At 34.2% G+C, this 22,171-nt stretch overlaps 2 protein-coding genes, 1 long non-coding RNA gene and 1 pseudogene across 4 annotated transcripts; 3 read left to right on the forward strand and 1 right to left on the reverse strand.

Moving 5' to 3' along the window:
- Window positions 1-1,556: 1,556 nt before the first annotated feature.
- On the forward strand, window positions 1,557-9,595 carry LOC140829214 (lysM domain receptor-like kinase 3). The gene is given in 12 exon segments (XM_073192276.1): window positions 1,557-2,558; window positions 6,194-6,268; window positions 6,487-6,789; window positions 7,202-7,347; window positions 7,429-7,518; window positions 7,613-7,718; window positions 7,947-8,098; window positions 8,175-8,272; window positions 8,403-8,529; window positions 8,736-8,843; window positions 9,173-9,202; window positions 9,204-9,595. Coding segments are annotated over 12 exon segments (1,971 nt in total). The 5' UTR covers window positions 1,557-1,957; the 3' UTR covers window positions 9,339-9,595.
- An 864-nt stretch (window positions 9,596-10,459) lies between these two features.
- LOC140829216 (MMS19 nucleotide excision repair protein homolog) lies at window positions 10,460-14,006 on the forward strand (annotated as a pseudogene).
- Window positions 14,007-14,027: 21 nt separating this feature from the next.
- On the forward strand, window positions 14,028-15,592 carry LOC140829217 (uncharacterized). 2 transcript variants are annotated; one of them, XR_012117419.1, is made up of 5 exons: window positions 14,028-14,187; window positions 14,315-14,391; window positions 14,648-14,728; window positions 15,141-15,220; window positions 15,300-15,592. It is a non-coding gene; the product is annotated as an uncharacterized lncRNA (long non-coding RNA). The 2 variants fall into 2 exon arrangements; XR_012117418.1 differs by lacking the exon at window positions 14,028-14,187 and having other exon boundaries at window positions 14,227-14,391; window positions 15,300-15,591.
- Window positions 15,593-15,853: 261 nt separating this feature from the next.
- Window positions 15,854-21,922, reverse strand: LOC140829215 (NADP-dependent malic enzyme, chloroplastic-like). The gene is made up of 20 exons (XM_073192277.1): window positions 21,674-21,922; window positions 21,000-21,301; window positions 20,622-20,742; window positions 20,453-20,527; window positions 20,077-20,228; window positions 19,875-19,980; window positions 19,645-19,710; window positions 19,424-19,519; window positions 19,275-19,346; window positions 19,104-19,187; window positions 18,898-18,996; window positions 18,559-18,606; window positions 18,353-18,406; window positions 18,180-18,278; window positions 17,324-17,413; window positions 17,153-17,230; window positions 16,982-17,056; window positions 16,800-16,890; window positions 16,467-16,595; window positions 15,854-16,110 (listed from the first exon to the last, which is right to left on the reverse strand). Exons 1-20 carry the CDS (start codon window positions 21,701-21,703, stop codon window positions 16,022-16,024), a joined length of 1,956 nt encoding a protein of 651 aa, XP_073048378.1. The 5' UTR covers window positions 21,704-21,922; the 3' UTR covers window positions 15,854-16,021.
- Window positions 21,923-22,171: the final 249 nt, after the last annotated feature.

Consider the following 22,171-nt stretch of genomic DNA (forward strand, 5'->3'; position numbering starts at 1 on the left):
AGTCGGCCCATATCAGATACAGATATCTAAAAATTAAATTTGAGACGATTTAACGGATTTTTATTAGTGAAATGAATCAATTATATTTATATTTATCATTAAAAAAAATAATATTTTGACATAAAAAATCAATAAATGACTTAAATAGAAGATTTGTCTCACAAAATTGTTCCACAAGTGACAAGACCGTCTCATATGAATTTTTGTGATAAGTAAATATTATTCACTTCCTTTCTATATACTAGCAACTACCGTGGGCAAAAACTCAACTCATAAATAGAAGAGCATTCCCGATTCGCTACAGCAACTGAATAAAAACGGGCAAAGTAATATCCCAAAGAGAAGCTCTAAATAAAAACGTAAAAATTTGTGTGAGACGTTCTCACGGATCTTATTTATGAGACAAATCTCTTATTTTGTGAATATGGATAGGGTTAACTCGTCTCATAGATTAAGATTCGTGATACGATCTCACATGAGACTCATCCAAATAAAAATTAGACGATTGATTAATTGTTTTTTCTCTGAAAAAAGAGCTTTTGAATTTTAATAATGGGGCCGAATTCCAACTGTCATGTCCCTTTTTTGCTTTTATTTCCTGTTGTTTCAACTTTCGTTTTCTTGGGGGAAAATTAATATAGATCCAAGCATAAATGAATAATTCAATTCATGATTTAGCATTTATATTCCTTCTTAATTAATAATAACAATAATAATAGCTTTCCCGCTTGTTAATAGTTTTTTAAAAAAAAAACTATTTTCCTCTCGCATTTCCAATTGATCAAATCGGGGACAACCGAGTTTGATTCATCAAAAGATCAAGTATTTCCTCTCTGTAAATTATTTTAGGATTTTGAAGTGAAGGGCCTAATGGAGAATTTCACAATGTCACGCAATGTCATTTCTACCATGTTGATCTAATAATTAATTTTACTATAATTATATCATTATTATATAGTTGTCACCACATATATACACACATATATTATCCAAAATGTGCGTTGCCAACAGCTGGGAATTGCAATGCAATGATATAAATAAAATATATTTAAGCAAAAGAGGCAAAGTGAGTTCCCTACGATCTTGCATAGAAAACCAATGACAATATTAAACGAAGACAAAAATTTGTGGAAGACGGTCTCACGAGTCGTATTGTGCGAGATATATATCTTATTTGGGTCATTTTTGAAAAAATATTACTTTTTATGCTAAAATTATTATTTTTTATAGTGAATATCGATAGGATTGATCCGCCTCACCGATCAATATTCGTGAAAACGTCTCACAAGAAATATATTCTTAAACTAAAGAGTGTCCATTGTTTGTCCTAATGTGAGGACGAATATCGAGAGTACCTGATAATGTAATATATTCGAATGTTACCTCAGGGGAAGGGAAGAAAATGTAATTGCCGGACTCTCCACGCAGCCGACGAGGAGTCAGATGATACCAAATGGGCCCCAGAATTCCAGTGGAGTGGAATCGCGACTTCTCGAGTCAAACACTAAATTTATTACATCAATGGCATATCAGTGACAGTAAAGTTCGGAATATCCTTTATACAATCTCAAGGTTACTTGTAGATTAGAAAAAATATGAAGGATTAAGAAAGATTCTTGCGACTTGTACCAGTTTAGCTGTCAAGTGGCAATGGCTTCCTTTCTTTCCTTTTTTCAATGTTCTCTACACTTAGAAACCAGTCAGTAACTCTATCTCCTTTTTCCCCAGCGGAGAAAAAACAAATCCTAATCAAGAATCTCCAGATTCACCACCCACTGGCTTTTGCCAAATCTCACTCGACGGTTCTACAGATCCCCTTTGTTTTAGCTACGTATATTCAGTTGAATTCTTGACACAAAAATCATGGAAGTTTCAATTTCGGGTATATAGTTATAAATTCCCGTCAAAGATTCAATTTTCTCAGCTTGTTGGTTATCAAGATTGAATTATTGCAACTATGGCTCTAGAAAGAGCAGAAATACTGGTGTTTTTTCTGCTTAAACTCCTGTTTCAAGAACTCATTACATCAGCAGCAGCAACTCCCCTCAACTGTACAGACACTAAACGCCTATGTACTTCTTTTCTAGCCTTCAAGCCCACGCCAGAGCAAACACTCCCCGTGATTCAAAGCATGTTCGATGTTTTACGAGAGGACATTACATTTGAAGGGAATGGTAGGGATTACATTTTCATAAAAAAGAACTGTTCTTGCGCCTCAAGAGTGAAAACTTACTTGACAAATACTACTTTTACCGTGAGGGAGAATAATGGGTCTGTCTATGATTTGGTTATGGAGGCTTACAATGGGTTGGCTTATTTTCCTTCAAATTTCACTAGAGCAGCTAGAAAAGGTGCAGTGGTGTCACTTAAGCTAGTGTGTGGTTGCTCAAGTGGGCTGTGGAACTATCTGATGAGTTATGTGATGGAAGATGGGGATAGTGTGGAGTCTTTGTCTAGCAGATTTGGAGTTAGTATGGATAGTATAGAGGCTCCAAATGGGATTGCTAATCCTGATAATGTGACAATTGGGAAACTTTATTATATACCACTGAATTCAGGTACGGTTTTTTCTTCTTTCTTCCCCTTTTGGGGTTTTTGAATTTTAATTTGATGTATTCTCTTGTTTAATTTTGTTGTGACGACAATGCATGATTTTCAGTTGGACTTTGGGTTCTTGATTAGTGTGCGGTTTTGTTTTTTCCTTGACTTATTTTTTAATGGAAAATTGAGGTTTGATCCTTTGATGTCGCTTCAGATTATTTTTTTTTGGCCTTTAGTGTTTGGTTAGGATATTGATGATCTTTCTGTGCAAGGATCTGTGATATATAGAATAAAGATTTGGGATAGATTGAACTTGAAATGTTTGTAATATTTTTTAGAATTTCCATTTTCTGCACGGTCTAATATGCTCTCCCAGTAGATTTGATTATGTGAAAGAAATTCAGTAAAAAATAAGGATCACGCAGTGTGAATGGAATAAAAATGCTTTCGGATGGTTGAAATTTGTTATTTGGGAGCATTATACTCGTGGTGTGCAATCAAAATATATTAAGAAAAAGCGCCTGGATTGTTTCCTTATCTCATCAAACACAATAAAATGAAGCAAAGAACAAGGGTTATATGAAATGAGTAATTTAAACATTGAATATAATATAAAGCAATCTGAGCCCTGTCTGAGATAGAATTTCAGGTGTGAGTAACTCAGATTTGTTATTTCAGCCTGCTGAAAATTATCTTCCTTAATGGTTCATGACGACACATTTTAAAGTCGGTGTAAGACATGGCGCAGGGAACCGGTGATAGGTTTTTTAGTTACTATGGGTGTGGTTTGGAAATCTGGTCAGATTTATGAACCAGCTGATACCTCAAAATAGAATCAAATTATGTTTGAGTTATGAGATTTAATAACACGTTACCAAATTTCTTTAATTAAATATGATGCTATGAAAACTTTACTATTTTGATAATTAATGAGGCTAAAGCAGGTTTTTGCATGATGGAGTTTTAATGTAAAGTTAAAATCCATTTCCCTCAGCAGATATAGATTTTTTGGGTACTTTTTTGATAAAATATATATATCTAAGAACCACGTATAAGGTATAATAACCTAAAAATCAACCAGATTAGGGATTTTATAAATGCATAAATCATAATTTATATAAGTGAAGCACACTAAGGACAAATAATTGTCAATTTAAAATATTTATGACTAACTCGTCAAAATATTATCAAAACTAATGAAATAATAATAATTGATAATAAAATATAACCTATAATACTCAAAATTTGCTTTTAAAATTTGTTTTCAATCATTTTTACACGGTTGAAAGATTTTCTCAAACAGTTATAAATATTAACCACGTGAAAAGTGTGAAAGACGGTTCAATATTTCTAATGATATTTTCAACCAGTTGACAATCTAAACAACAAGATATAGTTTGAAGAGTTAGTCTCATGTGAGACCGTCTCATGGATCTTAATCCGTGAGACGGGTCAACCCTACCCATATTCAAATAAAAAGTAATATTTTTAGCATAAAAAGTAATACTTTTTCATGGATGATCCAAATAAGAGATCCGTCTCACAAATACGACCCGTGAGAACGTTTCATACAAGTTTTTGCCTAGTTTGAAATGTAAAAACTTGTGAATAGTAAAGACACAAGAATTTTATGGATGTAAAACACTCACACGTCACTCTTTCCTCTGTAAAAAGGATTCCACTAAAAGACTTTGTCTTATGTATATATATATAAATATATATATTTATAAGTGCGACTAAAATATTTAAACTTCTTATTATAGCTAATTATTTTAATTTTTCTATCAGATTCGTATTTTATGATATTATTAGTATATTAAAATTCATAATTATTGATATAAATTCTAATAAATAATTTATTAAATTCTTTACTTTCAATTCTTAGTTAAAAAATAATAAAATATATTAGTATTAAATTTCATATTATTATATTATTATATACTTATCATGTTATTGTACTATTGCATATATAATTATTTTTTTCTTATATTTTCATGTGATACTATAATTTATTACTTAATTAGAAACTACACTAAAATATAATTACAAAATTGCATTAAAATAATAAAATAACATGTAGAAAGAAAATTAAAAGGATAAAATATTTAAACTTAGTATAAAGATGGATTATTTGAGAAAATTAATTTAGGAATTACATTTTATTCTTGAAGTGATATAAATTATTACAATCAATGTATATTGTAGTGATAATTCATTAGCAATTGTTAGACTATTAATTATATATGATGTAGAATAATTAGGCTACTAATTAATTATATATTAGGTGGAATAAATAAAAAAAATTGATATTTTTTTTTTACACTTACAACAATTAGAAATTTACAAATATATCTTTATTGAATTTTTGGATTTGTATTGATGAGGATGTCATTTTTTTCTTTTGACAATTGAAAAAATTGTCAATTATCTACACTTACGTAGGTTTATAGATAAAAAAATATATATTTTTATTATCAAACATATATTCATTTTTAATGCATAGATTTCCCATAAATTATGTAGAAAATTTCCATGCAATTAATCTAACAACACACAATTTAAGGGGATGGTAGAAAATTTACAATGAAAAACTTTGTTATTATTTTTACACTTTTATAAGTATAATAGTTAAATATATATTCTTTTAATATTTTTAATGATTTTTTAAAATTAAAAAAAGCTATTGTTTTAATATTTTTTCTAAAAATTATGTATCAAGAAAATATTATTTCTCTAATGTATTTTTATTATAACATAAATTATGTAGAAAATTTCCATGCAATTAATCTAACAACACACAATTTAAGGGGATGGTAGAAAATTTACAATGAAAAACTTTGTTATTATTTTTACACTTTTATAAGTATAATAGTTAAATATATATTCTTTTAATATTTTTAATGATTTTTTAAAATTAAAAAAAGCTATTGTTTTAATATTTTTTCTAAGAATTATGTATCAAGAAAATATTATTTCTCTAATGTATTTTTATTATAAAATATTTATTCAATTTTTATGTAACATTATTTTCAAATATTCTTATGTTGCAATTTTTTATTAAAAAATAAAAACACTATTTTAATCCTTATGTATTTAATGATTGTGTAATTTTCATGCAATTAATCTAACAATACACAATTTATGAGAATAGTAGAAAATTTTGTTATTCTTTTTATACTTTTATAAGTATAATAGTTAAATATATATTCTTTTTAACATTTTTTGTAAGAATTATGTATGGAGAAAATATTATTTTTCTAATATATTTTTTATTATCGAATATCGATTCAATTTTTATGTAATATTATTTTCAAAATTTCTTATTTTACAATTTTCTATTAAAAAATAAAAACACTATGATCCTCATGTGTTTAATGAGTTCAAAAAAATAAATACCTCAATTAAATACATAATCAATACATTACAAATCCATTATCCCAAATTTGTCCCTAAATTTTATATATTTTTTCCACCAATGCCCATGCAATTAATACAAACAATGCATAGTTTTTGGGCAATGTAGTAAAATCACAATCAAAAAACTTTACCCATCGTCCACACTTTTATAGGTATATAGATAACATTTACTACATGTTTCATATTCTCCATCACTCCTTTATACTTGGTTTTTCCTTTTACCCGTCACTTTCAGCTCCAGGCGAGCCTTATCTCGTAAATGATGATGTACCTGTTCCTGGTCCAGCTCCATCTGCTGATAACTTTGCAGGTATGATATGTTTCTGCATTCTCCTTTATGGCGTCCTCGAAGAATTTACAGTTGTTGGTTTCTTCGGAAAGCGCTGAATGTATATGTTTTACATTCACTCCCGTTAAAATTACCTGGAAAAATATGTTCTGGTTATATTATTATTTATTACCTAACAAATCATAATCATTCCATGTTTGATACTCAAGCACTTTACCTTCTGTGTGCATTTTTACCAGTTGGAGATCAAGTGAATCACAAGTCTCACATACCTTATTGGTGGATCATCGGATGTCTGGCTGTTGGATTGGTTCTGGTTGTTGTTATGGTTCTTGTTTTTGTTTGCTTGAAATCATCTGTCTATTCTGGTGGATCCCGAGGAAGCCACCCAAAGAATTCAGAAGGGAAGAACTCTCACAAATTTCATATTCTTCGAAACTCGAGTTTCTTCTGTGCTTCAGGGAGATCCATTTGTGGCTACTCTGGGAATTCGAAGCATCATATGGGGGAATCTAGCAACCAGAAAATAAATATTCCTACAGGTTTAAACTTCAAATGTTCTTGACTGCTCTTATATTATGAATGTTAATTTCTTCGAAGTATCGTGTGACGTGTATGATTTTTGTTTATTTCTGAGTACCTCTGGTTGGTTGGAGGTGTTTCTTGTTGGCATGAGACAGCTGGCTACAAAACGGAAGCCATACACTTTAATACTTTATTAACCACTCTTCTACAATGAACCAAGGAATTTAAATGATTGGACTGCATTACCCACTCTAATAAATTGAATAATTTCCTGAAAAATTAGTGCAATAAGCTTGGACTGCATTTCTCAAAATTTGCTAAAACCTGCTTCTGGTTTTTCCTATCGTTACAAGGTCATTAACATTATAATATTGCTTAGGGAAATTCATAATATCATATTCTTAACTGTATTTTCCTCATCCACTGCAGTGATAGGGACTGATGTATTTGACATGGATAAGCCTGTAGTTTTCATGTACGATGAAATTTTGTCTTCGACAGACGGGTTTTCCGAGTCTAATCTTTTGGGACATGGAACATATGGTTCGGTGTATTATGGCCTTCTTCGAGACCAGGTTCAAAACTTTTGAATTTGCTGCTTGCCATCACATGTCAATGAAGTGATAATAATGCAATGTTATGGTGTGAAATTTCAGGAAGTTGCTATCAAAAGAATGACTGCTACAAAAACTAAGGAAGTTGTGGCAGAGATGAAAGTTCTATGCAAAGTCCATCATACAAATTTGGTAATGTTTTTTTTGCAGTTCATGTCCTGTACCTCGTGCTCTTGGCTGTGAGATTATTTAGTGTTGATTATTTTTTGTTTTGATTTTTATAAAGGTAGAATTGATTGGTTATGCTGCAAGTGTTGATGAACTCTTTCTTGTATACGAGTATGCTCAAAAGGGTTCTCTCAGAAATCACTTGCATGATCCTCAGACTAAAGGTTAGCTCACTCTAGCCCTCGGTATCAGTGGGAAACCCTCTATTTTGAAAATCCGCATTTTGAGCTTCACCCACCTATATTTACCTTGGGGTCTCCACCGGTGAATCGATTCGCATTAATTGGTATAAATATTTAAGCACGATTCATTCTAAAAATTTTCTTTTATTTAGTCATCATAGAATTAGCTCTGATAACTTACATTGGATTCTGTCTCCATGTTCTACACAGGTCATACATCGATATCTTGGGTCACGAGGGTTCAAATAGCACTTGATGCTGCTAGGGGCCTAGAATACATACATGAGCACACAAAACCACATTATGTGCATCGAGATATCAAAACAAGCAACATTCTACTTGACTGCAGCTTCAGAGCAAAGGTTTGTTGTTCTACCTCAGTTATTTGTTCTACTAACCATATAGATTACCTCATGTAGTAGTTATAAATTTGTATAGATTTCAGATTTTGGTTTGGCGAAACTTGTGATGAAAACACACGACGGTGAAGAGTCGGTCACGAGGGTTGTAGGAACATACGGTTATCTTGCTCCAGAGTAAGTGTTAACTATACTTATTACTAGCAAAAACGTAAGTTTTTGTCCAAAAATACTTCTAAGTTTCCCCTGAATAAATTCTTATGTATTATTAATTTTTCTATTCGATTTAAAATTCTTGATTTTTCAGATACTTGAGGGATGGCCATGCTACAAGCAAAAGTGACGTCTATGCATTTGGTGTGGTGCTTTTTGAATTAATATCCGGAAAGGAGGCTATGACAAGAAGTTCTGAAAGACGGTCATTGGTATCGATCGTAAGTCCTGGCATCGCTGTCCTGGATGAATACAAATGAATTTTTTTGGTTATGAGTCGATTTATATTTTGTTGGAGTGTTTGGATAATCACATTAAATTATTTTCTTCATGTCTCCGCTTTTCAGAATTATCAGAATCTATTCCAATAAATGACATTCTATCCAAGGTAAATTCTCCACGATCCTCTAATATGGTGAAGTTTCAGGTAGTGGCGGCGTTGAGGAATGCGCCTGACTCCATGAGTATGGCAAGCTTGAAAGATCACATTGATCCTAATTTGATGGATTTGTTTCCACACGATTGTGTTTTCAAGGTAATGTGATATCAGAACTCAAACTCGAGCTTATTTAAATGTTAGACCCCCCCTCTATATTTGAAGTGTACTTTTTTTTTTCGTGATATGAAGATGAGCGCAGTGCTTGGTTGAAGATTGTGTTGAGAATAGTGAAAAGTCCAAGCAAAACCAATTAACCATCGTGATTTTCTTTATTGAAATTCAAGATTCACATATGGCAAATGCGCATTGTAAAGTATACAACAAACCAAAACCAAAAACCGAAGCTCATTTTTGAATCGTCCTGACATACCAAGAAACATAATTGAGCTGATCACGTCTTGTTCTTCTGTATATCTACGTTACAGATGGCTATGTTAGCGAAGCAATGCGTAGACTGAGGACCCCATTTTAAGACCTGACATGAAGCAACTAGTGATATCACTCTCACAGATACTACTGTCCTCTGTCGAATGGGAAGCAACTCTCGCAGGAAATAGCCAAGTATTTAGCGGCCTCGTTCTTGGAAGATAAACGATGACTGGTTTTTTAATCCGACGATCAAGATGGCTGATTCAGAACTTTTTGTTTTGGTTGAATTTTTTGGTATTTGTAGTTTGTGTTTATAGCCCCACTATTTGTGCGAATATGAGATGAACCAAATACACTTGTTGTTCGGTAACCTCTTTTTTTGGTTGATTCATTGATTAACTTGGCGTGAAATGTTATGTCCCAAATGTTTTTGCATTTATTTTATAATTTTATATACAGACGAGGGATGTATTTAATCTTATATAAGGACCACAAAATGGATGAAAATATAACGTATTCATCTATTTCTAGGAGAGCAACAGTAATTTTCTGGTTGGTGAGATTGTAGAAGAGATCACAGCAATTTAATAAACCTTGAAGTACTTTTTTAAGTGTTTTTTTTATAATGGGTTTTAATGTGTTCTTTTTCTCTTTTTTTTTTCGGCTTTAAGTGTTTTCAATATCACAAAAAATGTAATAATTCTATTTTTTTAAAAATCTTTATTTGTGCGTGAAAATAAACCAGAAATGCCTAATGTAATAAATCCTCAAGGAAATTACAGAACCAAACAAATTAAGCCCATCTTATGTGGTTTATTTCATTCCATGATATATAAGACCCATTTTTTTTTTAAATTATATGTGTGACAAAATCTTATCAGTTGAAATAAAGTGAGGGTAGTGCCCATATAGGTAAAATCTCATTAACCATCTTATATATATATATATATATATATATATATTATAGTATTGTCCACTGCATGCGTGTCCAGTCCTTGTATAAATTATTATTTTTATATTTGCTAAAAAAATTAGAAATAAATTTGGAGAAATTAAAATCAAATTAATTTTTTTTTTACAGATATCAAGTAGAAGAATTATCACGCGGTTGAGGTAATTCTATTGGATAAATAATTGAGTATATGGTGATATCGATATAAAAAAATAGAGGTATTTTAGGATAAAAAAAAACAAAATATGACACTATTTTGTTGATATTGTGGTGGATAATTGTATCATCAACCATTAACTGATCATTTTTATTCAAGAAATGAAGAAATGCATAAGGTGTGTGGTATGGTTAAAAAGTAAATATTCATTATGCCAACCTGGTTTTCTGTTTTAACTCTTTAACCCCCATGACTGCAGTGAAGGGTTTGCAAACTCTGTGTACTTTTCCAGCAAGCTTTGTCCCAGTATCCAAGTCCTTGTATGACTGTATTTTGTTGAAGCTGGTATTAATTGTTACTTTTGAGATCAATAAGACATTCTTGTGGACTTCAGCTTTGAAGGCACTGGTGGAGATCGGTTTGTTTATTGATAAATGTCCAGACTCTGAGAGAGCTTCATGCTATAAGAGTACTGTTGTTGAAAAGATTGTTTTCCTGATATCTTCTGGTGATATAACTACTTCTTCATCACTTAAACTGCAAGCAGCCTATGACACAGGAGTTTCGAAGAAAGAATTTATGCTCAGATTTGTTCAAGGGTTGGATGAGGCCATATCTGTCCATTTTTCTGCAGCTTATGTATGTATGCTATTAGTATTTCTTATTGAACACAAGACAGAAGTTTTTATATGATGTAACTTCATCTTACACATTCCTTTGTAAAGGTAGTCGCAGTACATTGTGTTGTGCCACTCACTTTTTTTGTTTTTGAGTATGTGTCATCATTTTTGTCACATATTTTTAGGATGCTACCGAGTACTGGTAAATTGCCGAATGAAATTCGTTACAGTAGATTTGAGGAATCTAGACATAACATAGATCCTTTTTTTAATTGTAGTCAATTTTGCAATTGTCCTTTCTTTGTTTTTTCTGCTTTTTTTTGTGCCCCTAATACTGTTCTATAATTGTTTTTTTCTCCATTTTATTTTTTCTAGCTTGGTGTCTACTGATTCAAGTTAGTAATGTAACTGTTCAGGAACTTGGGAATATTGAGTCAGCTAAGTTGACAACCGAGCTTCTTGATACTTATTCTAATAGGGTGCTTCCATGGTATGCAGCGTTTATTTCATTACATATCTACTATAATTTATTCAGTCATGTTTCAGTAGTTCATATTTTCAGTCCTGTATTTTACAATCTTTTCTAGATCAAGCAATTATCTTTCTACCGGCCAAATGCCATTCTAGTCTTAAAATATCGAACTATTTTAGTTATATCACAATTACAGTGTGAGTCCATGATTGATTTTAACAACCTTATGCATGCTTAATGCTGGAAACACATCGTAGCCGAATTTGAACTTCTTGCCCGTTTATGTAGATGTGCTATATATCATCTGTTTCCCTGCCTAGGTGTCTGAAGTGACAGGACTGTTTCGTAAGGAGGGGCGGAAAAATGGAGGACATGTTCCTTCTCATTCACACTTTGTATGTTATTGCTTATGAATCTTGTAGGAGAAGTCACCATATAGGTACAAGCAGGTAGAGAAACTGGTAGTGATATCAGCAATGCTTGGTATGGTTAAACTTATAAAAAGGGAGCATTATCCTGGATTAAGAAAACACACAATCAGATTGTTTTTTATTCGATAATCAAAATGATACTCGAGTCCAAGTTACGTTATGGAGTATTCTTAAAATATAACATATGAATATGCATTGAAAGATGAATAGAGGTAGGAACTCGGTATGCTATGTATCAGTCCTAACACTTTTTTGATTTTTCTTGCCTTTCCATCCAGCCCAGTTAAAGAACTTCCTAAACTTCATAATCTTGTTTGCTGCCGGGAAAGTGGCATATTCATTGTGATATCGCTGAAATCGGTGATGCTAGCTGAAACTCTCTCTCAGTTTTCTGACTTGAGCGTCGGAGGGGCTACGCCGGAACAACCTTCCGACCCCCTTCTAACACTCTTGTTTGTGTTTCTGGATTTCGAGGTGTCTGATCCGAGCTCCCAAGGTGAAGATCCGACCTCCCAGACAGCGTTCAAACGTTTGATCCGAGCTCTCCAAGCAGGGATCTGACCTCCCAGCTAGCATCACCGATTTCAGCGATATCACATTGGTTAAGCCGTATGAAGAGAAGTCTTTCCGTATGATGGCGCACTGAAATGAATGACATAGTAGTATTAACCACTTCCATGCTTCATTATTTAGCACTAACCACTTCCCTAGAATGTAAATCAATGTAGTAGCTGTACAACCTTCGCTGTCATGAGATTGATTATTCCAAATAAATTTTGAGTGATGCCGTCGAGTTTATCCAGTAGGCAAATGGATCGATGAAATTTGTATTATTTCTCATATTCCATTTGATTTATTTTCTTAGATGCGCTGAATTTTCAGATTGATTAAGTATTCTTATGATTTTCAAGTATTCATTGGACTTGGTTCTTGACATGACCATAGGTTTCTTGAAACCGGGGATTCTGAGGAAATTCCAATGAAGCTTGCTCTCGGTATCTGGACCAAGATAAAAAATAGTAGGTGTATCAACCCCAGAACTCCAGACTATGCAAGTGTAAGACTCATTTGAATAATTAAATGGCTGTTGTTTGTTTCTTGTTGACTGTTGCTAATCATGAGATTTGTTATCAGAGTTTTCTTGGTGCAACCATGACTGCGATGAAGAAGGCTGTTGGGAGCTGTACAGTGGAAGGGCAGGAGATGATTATAAATAAAACTTATGAACTACTCTTTGCAAGCAGCTGTTTTGAGTCGGTGGGATTCCAATCTGACAATTGTTCCTTTAATTTGAAAGGCCCCAGCAAAAACACAATGTTGACTCTTCCACCTATAGATACGAGTGGCTTATTTCTTTATTTGCTTCAGTTCTTATAGCCCTCCGCCCTCAGGCATGCGTACCAGATGGAAAGATGATTGTGCAGCTGCTCATTTCAACCATCCTCAATGGTCATGTTTCTTCAGCTCATGCTTTAAGTGCTTTAGTTAATAAACTACCTTAAAAATGACAGGAATGAATTCATCTAGAACCATCAGCCTGGAAGAGGCCTTGGACATGATATTTGGTAGTTTCATCAGGACTTCCAGCAATGGTAGTATGTCTGGAAATGATGGATTTGAGATTGATTTCAGTGGTTTGAGACTAGATACTTTAAGAATTCAATCCGCTCAAAGTAACTTTGTGATTGGGTTAGCATGGATTGGCAAAGCTTTACTTATGAGGGGTCATGAGAAGGTAAAAGATATAACAGTGACCTTGTTAGGTTTATTGACATTGGATGGCACTATTGGGGACCCAAAACAGTTGCAGGAATCGACTGAAGTTTGTGACGGGGAATATGTTCATCAGCTGATGAAGTGTGCAGCAGATGCATTTCATATAATTATGAGTGATTCTGAAGAATGTTTGAATCAAAGATATCATGCAGTCATCCGGCCTCTTTACAAGCAGCGTTTTTTTAGTTCTGTGATGCCCATATTGTTATCCTTGGTTGTAAAATCAGAGTCATCATCTGTTAGGTTTGTATCTACTGTTCTAAATGTTATTCATAGAGTTGACAATCACATGGTAGATTAGACATAAGTGTATCATTGTCCTTTATGGGGACAGCCACTATACCACAATCTTGACATCTTCTGTTATAAAACTTGTTCTATGCTAGAGCATCTAATAACATGGCTTAATATGATTTTCAAAGCCTATATATTGGTCAGATAGATGCTTTCCTGTATACATTTTTGCATCGATCTAGCCATACGTCGTTCCTTCCGAAATTCTATCGTGCATTGTTCCATACCAAAAACAAAAATTGAAAAATCGTTTTTTACATATATGGATAAATCTTTCTAGATGGACTTCAGATATGTTGTTGCCATTTAAAAAATGGCACACTAGTCAGGGACGTGGTTTTTCTTCTGAGGTTTGACAGCGGCTTAAAGGTGGTGGAGCATGTTGATTGACTTGGTTTATCAAATTCATTTTAACTGGATGAGGTTTGATTTTTAACTACGACTTATTCTTGGTTTTTTGTGGGGGCCCGTCAATTGCTTAACTTTTGTGCTGCAGGAGAAGAAGCTGTCATTGGAAATGCACCAAGAATAGTCAATCAACTTATTGATCTAACGGCCTATACAAGATCCATGGTATAATGAATTTCTCTCAAACGATCATATTGATCGAATACGACATTTGATATTATTCATCATCTAAAATGGCATAAGTATTGTATTTATAATTTCATTGAATTTAAGTACTAGTAGTTTTGATTAATGTTTTCATTATTTGGCTTGTTTTCGCTATGGTTTGTTTATTTTTTACATGGCGATATGTAAAAGTATTTGTTTACTCTCCCGAGGTTTGTCATATCAACTATATGTAAACGTTTCTTGAGATTTTCAGGCTGTTCGAGAGACGGCCATACAGTGCCTTGTTGCTATGTCGAACCTTCCCCACACAAGAATTTATCCCTTGAGAACTCAGGTACAGTATTTAATGCATATCGATGTTATGTCTATGATCAATTCCATGTAAAAAGTTGCTATGTCCCCACTTTCGTCAAGACTTTCGCTGACTCTCTGGATCTGCATTCTCTTCTGTGGTATGTGTATCGCACTTCGCAGCTCTATTAGAGCATGCATGCATGCATGTATTTCTAGATTTCACACAATTGTCAAATGATGGAACCTCCTTTCCGGATTTTGTTGTCGAAGTTTTCAAGTTCTTTTTGTCTGAAACGTCCCTGTCCTATCAACGAGATTTTTTTTTATATAAAAAACATCATTTTTGTAATAATGTCAGCAACAACTTAATCATCACAAATTCATTTCTTATGATTATGCCTCTGAATGATCTGTCGATAATAACAGTATACGATGAAATCGTCAATGTGTAGGTTTTGCAATCCATATCAAAAGCACTGGACGATCCCAAGCGAATAATTCGTCAAGAAGCCGTCAGATGTCAAAGAGCTTGGTATGCTATATCTTTGTTTTTTTCCATCTTTTGAATGAGAAATTTCACCATTTGTTGGCATCTGTTGTCTTATTTACAGGGCCTTAGTAAAATGAATGAAAAACTCTTCATTTCGTAAAAACACAGCTGCCGTGACAAAGTTTGCGCAGCCCATACTGGGGGAAGTCCCTGTCAAAATTCTTTGCTTTGCCTTTTTTTGTTAACCCAGAAATAGTCATTCTTTTTTGTTTTAGCGTTAGTAACCATCGATTACGTATTTTTTTAATAGAAATTACGGTTGGAGCCGTGTATATTTACTGTATAAAAAATTTATGTAGGATGGAAATAATGGCAGTGTTAGAAGCAATTCTATGTATAATTGATATACCATAATTTCTGCACATTATCGTGTTCCTGTTCGTTTATTCATAATCTTTAATATGGGTTTTGGAAAAATGCAGAAAAAGAAATTTCAAATAGATAATTAGAAAGGTATTGGGTCGGAATCCGGCGACAACATGAAGAATAGATTTCATCCCTCCTTTGGACGTAACCTCTGCAGTATCACACACAACTACCAAACAAAATTTAACAAAATGAAGTCGAGTTAATTTTAAAACAATACATTTCACGTTTACGACAACATAAAATCGGGTTTCAGTCTGCTGCTACAACACATTCTACGCTTACATTTTACTTGCCCGTGCATGTACTCCTAGTATGTTAGGCATCGAAGACAACAATTGGGAAAACATTGGACAAATGGTGAATGGCACGAAATATGACAACTAATGCTATATAGTATTATTATCTTGTGATAGTTTAGCGGTAGTTACGGTAGTTGGGGCTGTACATACAGCTTTCCGCATATGCTACGAGATTTTCTGGCTGCGGTAGGCGGGTGGCCAAACCTTCAAACAAAAGAAAACTTTAGGCGTGCATTCGAGTACAGAGCGTGTTTTACAGATCATAATCCATAGACTACTCTTTTACCAAATTAAAACGACCCACACAGTATTGAACCCAAAAATTTGACTTCGAAAGGGTGAAACTATAATGATAGAAGTAGGAGTGTAAAAGGACAATTCAACACGTGGCATAGATACAATGCATCCCTTCGAAATTTTTTTATGATCAATAAAAACTCACTGGGATAGACTTGTCCAAAATGATCTTGATAATGAAAGTTCGAGCACATAATGTCTCACCTTAAAGGTATGAAGATGCAATTTATGACACGTTTTATACAAAAGAGTTAAGTTGTTACCGAGTTCATATGCTTTAGCTGCTACATCGGCTGCAATCTTTGCGGAAATCTTTCTTATATTCGCAAAAGGTGGGTATATAAGACCATTATCCAGGTTTTCTTGGCTGACTTGTGCTGCTAATGCTTCCGCTGTTTCAAGGGAAAAAACATGATGTTAAACCCATAACTCGAGCCACACGAAAAAGTTGGTTATTCTTTGACAACAAGAAGTTTAGCTGAGGGAGACACTAATTTTTTGCGGAAAATTAAAGAGTGTTAAAAGATTTTTTTTAAAAATTTGAGGTTGGCAAGCAGATCCTCCACTGGGTATCCCTATGATAATCAGTTCCTTACAGGCAGCTAGCAGCATATCGTCGTGAACTCGTATTGCACCAGAAATTATCAATCCAAGCCCAAATCCAGGAAAGATATATGCATTATTTGCCTGAACATTACGATTTTTACCAATTCAGAGCAAAAACATCCAAGTATCATAGTGCATATTAGAGCATAGAGGAGAGATGAATAAAACAAACCTGGCCAGACACATAAACTTTCCCGTTATATTCAATGGGAGCAAATGGGCTCCCGCTAGCAAAAACAGCTCGACCCTGAAAACATTGTGTGCATGAGATAAAAAAAAGTTTGGTTACAGATGACACAAATGTTGAATCAGTGGGTATTAACTAAAAAGATAGTGAAGTTACCTGACTCCATTTATAAGCTTCTTCTGCAGTACATTCCGATTGTGAAGTTGGATTCGAGAGGGAAAGGATAACAGGTTTCTGATTGAGAAACAGATGGGAGTTCAAGTTAGTTGAGAGAACATTTGCTACCTAACAATTAAAGATATTATAATGTGAGAGTCCGAGAGGAACCTCGTTCAAGGTTGCCATTGCCTGGATCACTTCTTGTGTAAAGGTTCTTCCTGCTCCAGATGATCCTATTAATACTGTTGGTTTGATAGTCTGAAAAACTGAGATCGATCAATAGACCACATTTTGCAACATAGTTGCTCAGGCATAAATGCTAGTTTTCATGCATGTACATACACACCAGCAATAGGGGCAGATCCTCAACTTTGGAGAACGAGACATTTTAATGCGAACTTTACAATTTACAAAAATTAAATACGAGACTTTAAAACTTTCTGCTTGGGCTTTCTACCTAGTTGGGTCCACCTTGGCCCAATAGTAGTTGGATGGGAGCATGTCGGGTTCCAGGACCACACATGCTAGGCTCTAGACAATTTTTTTTTATAGGAAACATTAATTTATTAATATTAAAAAGTTTTTGTTACAAAAGAAGCGGATGAGCAGTCCGCACAGTGATGAGCAGTCCGCACAGATCCACACAGAATGATAAAACAACACACTATCGTCAAACCATTACAAACTTACAATCCCTGACAAGATCCGATATAGTGAAATTGAGCTTAATAGTAGTCAACGCCACTTTAAAAAAAGGGTAAACGCCAAGTTGCTAGAAGATCCCTATGTGTAGTCTTATATAACAATTAACACATATATCCATTGTGGGATGTGTATTACAAAGTTGTTAGTACATTTTGAGATAAAAATGGGACTTTCAACCCCCTATTCACTCCCAATAAAACAAACATTTTATACATTAGACAAAGAATTTTAGGTTCAGTCAAAATCATGACATCAATTCCTTCGGTTGCTGCTCGCAAACACACACAAAAAGGCATAAAGAGAATGAAAGAGTTCAAACCTTCACAGCATCCAATAAAGTATTGACGGGTTCATGTTCGTGAGCCCATGGCCTCTTAAAATGTTGAAGCGAATCGAGGCGAGACCTAACAATCATCCCCTAGAAAGAAAAATCATGGATGCTTAAGAATAAAACATGAAGGGAGGAACCATAAAAGAACTTATTCTCCACACCTTTGAATCCACAAGCCAAATATTCTTGCGAGTCTCTTCCAAAGGAACACCAGTCTGCATAACATAGAAACAGTAAGCTAAACTATGAGATTCAGAAAAACTCTCTCCATTTTGCTCCAGAAAAAATCTCTCCATTCGAACTTGAGCAAAGAAGAAGAACAAAGCAAAAATCATTCTAATGATGGAGATGGTAATCATTCTTAAACCTGTTTCGATATCTCAAGAGCTATGAGTTCTGCAATACCAGTGCCAGCCTGCAATAGAAACATAAGAAAAAAAAATCACACATGGATATAGATAGATGTACAAATATTTAAAATTTATTTCAACAAGCCATTCGTCAGTTATTTGAATCAAAGATCTGGCCGTGCAAGATGACTTCAAGTGCACATGAACTAGAACGCATAAAGTGCAAAATAGATTCAAAGAAATTGAGAAATTATATTAGCATGCAAATCAAATATATAAGATATGAATTCAAAGTCCACGTACTATACTTCTAAAAATAACAAGAAAACCTTCAAAGATAAGTAATGAAAATGCACCTCTCCTGCTCCAAGAAATAAAAATTTATGATCTGCCAAGGTTCCCCCAACTAAATTCAAAGCTGCCATGAGTCCTGCAAGGACAACAGATGCCGTTCCCTGGCACAAAGGAAAACGAGTCAAAATTAATAACAACAGCACAATACAAGAGGGAGCAAATACCCGATATGTTTATTAAAAAATATATAAGGACACTGTACATTTACCTGAATATCATCGTTGAACACAAGATGGGTAGTTCCATACTTGGCAAGAAGATCAAAAGCATTGTGATTCGCAAAATCTTCAAACTGTGAGGCGAGTATAGATTGTGTTAGGAAATGGAAAAACAGAAATATGGAGCACACACAACTTTTATATTATGAAAAATGAATAACCTGAACAAGGACTTTTTCCCCGTAATTCTGCTTGACTGCTGACATAAACTCATGCAAAAGCTCTGAATATTCCTGGTGACAGCGAACTTTTAATTGACAAATTTTTATTACCTCTAAGGTTATATAATTCACAGTAATGGATTATTAACCTGCCCAGTTGCTCGTCTTTGTCGAAGCCCAATATAAAATTCATCATTTAATAACTGCTCGTTGTTCGTCCCCACATCAATGGTCACAGGCAAGCACTGGAAAGAATAAAACATTTAAATTTTGGGTTCATTTTCCAAGAGTTTCAAGTTATTTTAAATGACCAAAAAATGAAGTGTGGGCCATTTATCAAGCTGGTGAGAGCAGTCTCATTACTACTTACAGCAGAAGGACGAATACCTCCAAGAGCTGCATACAGGGAAAGCTTTCCTACAGGTATCCCCATTCCCTGTAACATGATAAGATCTAAGAACCAAAGCATATCATGTCCATGCTAAAAAAAAGAATACACGTACAAGGAGTAAATATTAGATACTCAAGTTTTTGGCTTCTTGATTGATGCTTGTGATGAAAATAACAGGAAAAGAAATTTATAAGTACAGATTCGTTCACCTGGCAGCCAAGGTCACCAAGCCCCAAAATCCGCTCACCATCTGTCACCACAATAACTTGAATCTTCTTCTCGGGCCAATTTTTCAAAACTTCAAGAATTCTACCCCTGCAAAAATACTACCACAAATCAGTTTTAACAAGTGAAGAGATTCTTTCAGCTACCGATCCAGCAAAAACATTGTATCACTGGGATCAAACATACTTTTCTTTCAAACTGATGAAAAGTCCCTGGGGTTGCCTGAAGATACTCCCGTACTTTTGGCATGCTTCACCTACGGTAGGAGTATAGACGACTGGGAGTAGCTCCTCCACATTTTCAATGAGAAGCTTGTAGAACAACCTTTCATTTCTTTCCTGAAATGAGGAAAAAACTACTTGCCTGGTCATAGCCGTCAAACAATGAAAAGAACACAAGTTTATAGATTACACAGAAATGTAGAATAATCTTTCATTTCTTTCCTGAAATGAGGAAAAACCTACTTGCCTGTTCATAGCCATCAAATGTTAAAAAGAACACAAGTTTATGGATTTCACAATGAATTAAAACCAAGAAACAAGAGGAAAAACTGAGTAATTACCTGGAGATCCATCATGGCCATGTACCTTTGGAGTGGAACTTGATATTGGCGCATATTGTGCATCATTTTTTTAACCTGCTTGACAGATTGGCACAAAACTATACTAAGAAAGCTTATTTCAGGGTTAGTGAAAAGAAGTTATGAAGGATGGAGTTTCTCAAACAATGACCTGCAGATCTTGGGTAATAGGCACTGGAGGAAGAAGACCACGTAAAAAGTGAGCATCCCTCTCTTTTTCAGTGAAGGCAAGGCCTTTGTTGTAGCGAGGATCGCGCAACAATGGATACCCACTGCAACATGAAAAAGAGGATATAGAAAGGAATGCTACAGTTGATACATGAAAATATAATCAGACCGAAGTTCTCAAGCGAATAATAAAATATGAAACACGATTACCCTCATCTTTGCACTCGCATATACTAATCAAATTATTGTGGATTATTTCATGAACATTTAACAATCATAAACACAGAAATCATCTAAACTCCCGGCGATACAACATAATAACAAGCAACATCAAGACAACGATAACGAGATCTTTTATAACCTGGCAACAGTGACAGTCCAGGGGGTGATGAACTGATGCTCCGTGGCGCTATCCTCACCGTACACGTCCTCAACACCGCCACCGACGGTGGATTTAGATTCCTGTTCAATCACAGGCGATGGTGTTGGCGACGAGGGACTAGTTTCCCTCATTTCCTTCAGCGTATTTTCCATCAAAACGGTGGCGTTTCGATCACCTGGTCTGCCATTTGAGCTAACGGCAGCCACCAACACCGGAGTTGCCGCAGCCCTCCGCTGTGTAATATTCGTCGAGCTCAAATACAACCCGGAAATCGAATTATTCTGCAAAAACATAAATATTGAAAAAAAAATACACCAACCATAATTAGATTCGAGAAATAAAAAATACTAATAAAAAGGGTCTTCAATCGAATAAAAATAGCTGAACACGGATTTCCTGGGGAAAAAAAGATTTGTCTTTTTGTCTTTGAGGGTACTTCCTCAATCACGATTCATGCAATGGGTTATTCTGCTTTTTCGAATTCCAAATCAGACATAAATATGAAGAAAAAGAAAACTTCAAAAAGCTCAAACAGAAGGAAGACTGGCCATTTCAGAACAATGAAACCAGAATTAAAACAAACAAATAATTTCAAATGCATGTGATTGATTCGAGACAGGTACTAAGATTTTTTTTAAAATGGTTTGGATTACCAGTAAACTGCTTCCATTTAATGAAAACATGGTGGCAGATAGCACGAATGGTAGAGTCTTTTCTTCCGATGTGCTTGCTGTGTTCTTGGGACAGCGTAACGAGAGAGCAGGCGAGAGAAGAGAGGGAAAAAGGGAAGGAAAAATGGCAACAATGGCTTCCTTCTTATGGGATCTGCTGCGCACCGGTTTCCTCTCTACCTCTCTCTTACTTGTCCTTTGAAGTTCGCATTTATATCAGATCTGTGACTCTTCTTTAATTGTTTTCTTTAATAATTTAATTAATTAGTGTTTAATACGGTGTGTGTGATTAAAATTTACATGTGGTTTTGGAGTCGGCGGTGTATAAGTTTGTCGCTATCATCAAATAGTTGAAAACTAGAATTTTCATGTGATTTTTAGTTAAATTCAGAAATATTTAATTTATTTTATATGCATCTGGATTGAGCAAATAAACATCGAAATTTTCGATTTTAAATTATAATTAATGGATTCTAAAAT

Source organism: Primulina eburnea, chromosome 4, assembly GCF_022965805.1.
Source record: "Primulina eburnea isolate SZY01 chromosome 4, ASM2296580v1, whole genome shotgun sequence".
Taxonomy (NCBI): domain Eukaryota; kingdom Viridiplantae; phylum Streptophyta; class Magnoliopsida; order Lamiales; family Gesneriaceae; genus Primulina; species Primulina eburnea.